Source organism: Glycine max, chromosome 13, assembly GCF_000004515.6.
Source record: "Glycine max cultivar Williams 82 chromosome 13, Glycine_max_v4.0, whole genome shotgun sequence".
Taxonomy (NCBI): domain Eukaryota; kingdom Viridiplantae; phylum Streptophyta; class Magnoliopsida; order Fabales; family Fabaceae; genus Glycine; species Glycine max.
In genome coordinates this window covers 12,852,113-12,858,476 of record NC_038249.2, presented here as the reverse complement: position 1 = coordinate 12,858,476, position 6,364 = coordinate 12,852,113, and the positions used below count along the sequence as shown (strand labels likewise).

At 31.4% G+C, this 6,364-nt stretch overlaps 1 protein-coding gene across 1 annotated transcript; it reads right to left on the bottom strand.

Annotated features, from left to right (window-relative positions):
• Positions 1–1,892: 1,892 nt before the first annotated feature.
• LOC100781033 (GDSL esterase/lipase At5g33370) lies at positions 1,893–4,440 on the bottom strand. The gene is made up of 5 exons (XM_003543867.5): positions 4,117–4,440; positions 3,794–3,921; positions 3,174–3,416; positions 2,832–3,084; positions 1,893–2,319 (listed from the first exon to the last, which is right to left on the bottom strand). The coding sequence occupies exons 1-5, from the start codon at positions 4,370–4,372 to the stop codon at positions 2,087–2,089; spliced, it is 1,113 nt and encodes a 370-aa protein (XP_003543915.1). The 5' UTR covers positions 4,373–4,440; the 3' UTR covers positions 1,893–2,086.
• Positions 4,441–6,364: the final 1,924 nt, after the last annotated feature.

Sequence of the window (6,364 nt, the reverse complement as noted above, 5' to 3'; positions counted from 1 at the left end):
CCATGAACACCTCATTGACACGTTATCACCTGTAATGATGTAACAGTGACGTGTCAGTGATTGAGCGTGATGACGTGACACTCTATCTGTCATGTAGTAAGTTGAAACAATTTTTTTAGATAGTTATTTGATAAAAAATGAATTTTTAAGTAATAATATGAAAACGCTCTATTTTTCAAGTATAAAAAACCTAATTAAGTTATTCATAAAAATAATTTTTTAGTTAACAAATGATAAGGAGGAGTTTGATCAAAATAAATAATTTAATTTCAGCTAAAAGGATAAATGATAAATTTTATTATTTTATTGAAAATAAAAATAAAAATGATAATCATAAATTTAAGTTATGTTTAAAAACAAATCTTTTACGTCAATAAGAAAAACTCATTTCTCAAACACAATAATTCTTCATTCAAAATAAGAAATAAATTAAATTAATAAGATATGTTTTATTGGCAGGAATAAAAAAAATACTATTTTGAAATTTACAATAACTCAGATATCAATTTATCATATTTAATCAACTGAACTAAATTAATAAGATAGTATTAAAGGTCAAATTAAAGAGTTAAAATGTATACATTTAATATAAAAATGAAACCCATAATAGGTAATAAAATGAAACCGAAATTTTTTTTACGTACTTGATTGAAAATAAAATATTAGATAATAATATAAAAATGACTTATATTCCATATATAAAAAATTTAATTAAGCCTATAAATTATGATTATAATTAACGTGAAAATTGTGTTTTTAAAGTATGGGGCTTCAATAATTAAGCATAAATCAACTAAGTTACTTTATTTAAACATGAGATCTCAAGTTTAAATTTTAAGTATTTAACAAAATTAAAATATTTGGAGGGATAATTATCATCCACATTCTCGTGGAGGATACATGTTCTTATTCTTATCACCTTATGTTTTCCTATAACCAACAATATCCCTGAATTGCACGTGAGTTATCCACTCATGAGTTGCACGACAGGTATAAAAGAAAACGTAGGTGTAGAAATAACATTTTTGTTTTAATATAAGATTCATAAGTTAATACTATTTCCAAATTTGCCAAGGGTGAGCTTCAACAGGAGAAGTTATACTCTGGTCCGGGATCATCCCGCCCAATACACATGCAACATGTGGACCGTGGACAACTTATTAACATCTGGCTTAAGGGAGAAACATGAGGGTTAATGGGTGTTTGCTTAATCAATTAAATGAGAGAAAAACCAAATTGAAATCAAGTTAATCAATTCGTATTGAAAATTTCATACTTGAGTTTGAAAGATGACATCCGGCCATTTTCTCTCAAGATCTCTTGTATTGAAAATTTCATATTTGTACTTATTGCTATGAATTATTTTGCAGATTTAGATGATACTTTGTATCCCCTCAATTTTGGTCTTGCAAATGCAGTTCCCCACAATATTCAAGGTAAGGGAGAAAGAGCTTGACTATGCGAGGAGGATTTTCCTGAGAAGTGAAGATTACAAAAGGAAGGAATTGCATATTGCATATTAAAACCGATGACATGCTATTACTACAATGAGCCCAGAACATTGCCTTGCTATTTAAATTTAACCTTTCAAATGAATTCGAGAAAGCTTATTGGAATGAAAAGTGTTTACCGTGTCTATCGGAACAGGAATTAACTATGATTTGATTTTTCGCTCCTTTTAATTGATTAAGCAAACACCGTTAACCCTCATATTTTTCCGTCAAGTCCCATGTAATTCAGTTGTCCACGTGTCACATGCATATTGGTCGGGGATACAGCTAACATGGTGGTCCCGGACCATGTTATAATTTCTGGGTGTTGGAGTAGAATGCATGATGTTTTATGTTCAAATCTCTGATCATTATAAAAATAAAATGTGGTGGCCTTTGTAATGAATGTAGCATTTATATCCTCCTTTGTTACTTTTGGTAAATGGAAGTTTTCTTTTTCCAATAATTTTGCTCCTCACTTTTGCAGAGGAATACGATAATCAACAATTACATTATACTAAAAAAGTAGAAAGAGAGATTTCATGCATGAATTAGCATGGAAGGCGAATACTAGTTTTAGGATCATAGTGTTATCTTCATGTGTTTGCGTCCAAAGCTAGGATGGTGCTAAGGTTCATTGGATTCATATAGGCTTTAGAACCTGACATAATTTCCTCCACAATAAGCCTATTGGCCTTTTCAGATGGATGGAATGCATCCCAAAATGCATACTGCTCTCTATTGGAGCACAGGTTGGAGAGTGCTGTGCACAACCCAAGACCATTGTAAGGTCCTTGCCCACAACAAGCTACTTGCGATGTAACAAATCCTACACAAAGCAACAACATAAATGTTATTTTGCTTGATAATTTCTTTATGACGTCACTATTTAAAGAAATCGCATTAAATCTCATGATTCAATTCACATATTTCTACTTGGTTGTCTCCATTTTCCTCTGTCATTAACTAAAATGTAATATTATTTCACCTCATCATTAATATTTTCAATAAGGTGATATGTTGCACTAAAGGACAAAGGAGACATCAATTGTGAACAACACAATCTTTGATATTGTGAAAAATTGCAATCGATTGTTACTGATGTGCCCACATGCATTTGTTGTACGTTGAGGTAACAGAGACCCCAAAAACTTTGATGCTTGGTCAGAATTGCATAATTTAAAACTTTTTTTTTATATGTAGAAATCAAAAGCATTAAAGATTTACAACAATTCATGTATTCTGATCAATTATTTGAACGAGACTCCATTAGTAATTGAAAACCTGTGGGAAAAACTGGCTAGATGGCGTGAAAATTGATGAGTTAGTAGTGTGTAGTACCAAATTGTTGGGGGTTAGAAACGAAGTCGTTGTGCGTTTTTCCTGTGTTTGCAGCAATAAAAACGTCCTTTCCAATTTTCCTGTTGAGTCGTAGTAACATTTGTTCGAGTTGAGGGTTAAACAATGCTGCAGCTTGTTGCAGTTCAGGAGCACATTGTCCATTTCTACCACGTTGGGCCAATTCAGATGGAACACAACCCAAGGGTCCTGTGCCTGTCACCAGAACTCTACGAGCTCCTAAATCATATAGCCTCTGTAACATATATATAATGACTATGAGAGAAAGAGTGATCACAAGAATTGAGTGATGTTAACCCTTTCGTTTAATCAATAGGGAGTTACCTTCAAAAGCTTTTGGTACTCAGAGATGAGATACTTGACATATGCAGGAAGTGGGTATTGTTGAGACCTTGCTGAATTGGGCACCAAGAAGTAGTTGTTTACAAAATCATTGCCACCTACAGTAATGAGCACTAGTGCTTTATTCACTAAGCTCTTAGTCTGTGAAGCTCCAATTAAATCTCTCACTCGGTTTTGGTACTCTTTAAAATACTGTAGCTGTCTATACATTCTGATTACATTTACCTGCAAAAGTTGCATAAAATCAATTTTAAGTGCAATCCTCAAAGTTAGCCTCAAAATTATAATGTTTTTTGTCCTTGAAATTTTTTCAGATTTTGGATTTGGTCCTTGACATATTTTTTTCTTGAATTTTGGTCCCTATTTTTTTTTTTAATTTCATCCTTTAAATTTTTTTTAGCACAATAGTGAAATGCAATTTTTTTTTTCAGAAACCAAAGGTCAAGAAAAGAATTTGTTAGGGACCAAATGCAAAATCTGAAATTATATTTAAGCCTTGTTTTCCTTATTTTAGAATTCATCTTGGATTATATTTATACATTCTGTGCTTAACGTTTTGGACATAACATGACAAGTAACTAACAAGTAATTAATAAACTTACAAACTGAATTCCAGTGTCATTAAGTATTCCAATTCCAGCTGAAGCGAAATTGGCACCAACAAGGAGCTTATTTCCTCTTAATTCTGGACTCAAGTATGGCAATGTAGACTCAGCACTAAGTCGCTGACCTGAAACATCCCAATTAGTTAGACATACACTTTATACGTCTATGTTAAGTTAATTATTATATACAAAGCTACATGACAAAAAAAGAAGGGTTCAAACTTGAAATGTGAATGATGAAAATGAAGCTTAAAAGATGCATGTTGAAGCCAAAAAAAAAAAAAAGGTTGAAAATGTGCAAAGAGATGTGTGAACTAAACTGATAAGATCAGGAATGTTGTAGCCATTGGAGAAACGACCAGTTGGTCTATGACTTGGAGGGTAATCAATCCCATAAGGAGGGGCATCAGCACGTGCCGTGGTAGCCAAGTAATTGTTATTTCCACTATCAACAAGTGAATCTCCAAACACAAAGAAAGCCCTTGGCCTAGCTTCAGCCCCAGAGACTAAGACTCCAACCACTAACAAGACTATACTAGGAATAGTCAATGGTGTAAAACTTGACAAGATTGCCATATTGAAATGAACCTTTAAATTTGGGATTGGTAGTTTGTTTACTAAATTAAGGATAGATAATTTGAGATGTGGATGGAGGATTTCTTAGGATTCAAGTCTTTATATAATGAATTTTGTCGCACCATTTGATACAGATCTTACTTGTTTAGGAGGTCGCTTTATTGCTCTATGATTGAAGGTTTTATGTTCTTCTAAAACCGGTGGCATTCGTCAAAAACATAAATGTGATAGGTTGGATTTATTGAGATGCAACAAGAAATGAAAGATAGTAATGGTACGTCCATAATACTTAATTAAATGCAATTTGACCAGAAATATATAGCTTCTTGTTCAATGTTCATTAAAATTTCCTTGTTAATTCAATACTCCGTTGCAGATATGCGCGTACGTGTTTCCTGTACCGAGTGTTTTTTAACTTCAAACTTCTGATTATTTCAAAAATCATCATCCATTAATTTGAATTTTAAAAAAATTATTACAAAAATAATAATCATACCATTCATTATTTTTTTTAAAGGCATCACGCCATTCATTATGAGGTATACTTAAATGACAATATAAAAAAAAATTACAGCATAAAAGTGCATATTAATAAACTTAAACTTTTCTAGAACACATTTATCTTAAATGGTTACTAAGTTCTTTTAAAACATTTTTTTTTCTATATCGCATATATCTTTTATTGTATGTAATATGTTTCAGTTGAGTAAGACTTAAAATGTCATATTGAAATCAAGAAAAATTATCTTGTATAAATCTGTTAATGTAAAATAGACCACAAAAATAAATAGTAGCTAACGAGGAAGAAACAATTCGAAAGTTCACCTAATTAATTTGAAAAAAATGGCTTTATGTATAGTTGAAAAAAATATAGTTCTTGGATTTCAATGAAGATATGCAAATATTAGATCCTACAAACAAAATTTAGTGAGGGTAGGTATTCTAGTTAACTGTCGCACCCACTTCCCCGTCCCCTTTTTTATCCGTACACCCTCGGCCTTAACTAAAATACTTTGTAAATTTTCTAGTATTTAATTTTCATAATATTTTTATGTTTCTAATTTACTCACTTTTTATTTTAATCTTTGTAAAAATAAAAAAGGACCCTAATAAGCTCTTGCCATTATAAGTTGTTTTTGAAAGAAGGATACTTATGTTATTTCATTCATAACAAGCAAAAAGATACAAATAAGAATTACTACAAAAAGAGCCTTTCAAACACGGTTGTATAATATGATGATTTTCAATCGTCTTTGAATCCTTTGTCATGAAAAGTATTGTCTTTTCATGACTGTTTTTAAACTGTTTTAAAATTTTGGTGTCTACATCGATTTTTTAGAAACCGTCTTAGAATATACTATTTTTTTGTTTAAAAAATATTTAAAAACATGAAGATTTAAAGACAGTTTTCAAAAAATCGTCTTCGATTGTAAATATTTTGTATTGCATAAAGGTCTAAAGCCAGATTATACCAAGTTTTAAATATGTAGGAAACCAATTTAGTAGTATATATGAAAAAAAAAATAAAGCTATGACACTATATATAAACCAAACTGGGGATGAGTTTATCACACTTAGGGTAAGAGTGAACATGTGTAGGATCCTTAAAGAAACAAATTGAGGTTAATTTTGGGGGTGTTTTATGTGTTTTAATTTTTCTTGTACAATGATAACTATGAATTGCTCATGTTTGATGGGTCAATTGATGCCTTGATGTGAATTGGATGGTTTAATCGAGTGTTTGACTTTGAATGTTGGAAACCTAGAAATTTGGGAATTCTTGATTCTTGCATGTTTTCTTGAAATTGATTGAGGGGTTTTGTTCCCCATGATGTGATCACATGTTCTGTGCTATTCGTTTTGAATTTGGGTGTTTTTTAAGATCTGAATCATGCCTCTTTTACTTCACGAAATGGAGGTTTTTCATGAAGTACGACCGTGATTGGTGAGAGCATGCTCGTGCTTAGTGAAAATCAGTTGTTTTAACCTTGT

What these genes read in the sequence shown, in the direction of transcription:
- LOC100781033 (XM_003543867.5), bottom strand. Translation starts at nt 4,372, where the DNA reads ATGGCAATCTTGTCAAGTTTTACACCATTGACTATTCCTAGTATAGTC. An exon ending in CAACATTCCTGATCTTATCA is followed by an intron (nt 3,922 to 4,116) that starts GTTTAGTTCACA and finishes GGGATGTTTCAG; the next exon opens with GTCAGCGACTTAGTGCTGAG. An exon ending in TTCTAACCCCCAACAATTTG is followed by an intron (nt 2,320 to 2,831) that starts GTACTACACACT and finishes TGCTTTGTGTAG; the next exon opens with GATTTGTTACATCGCAAGTA.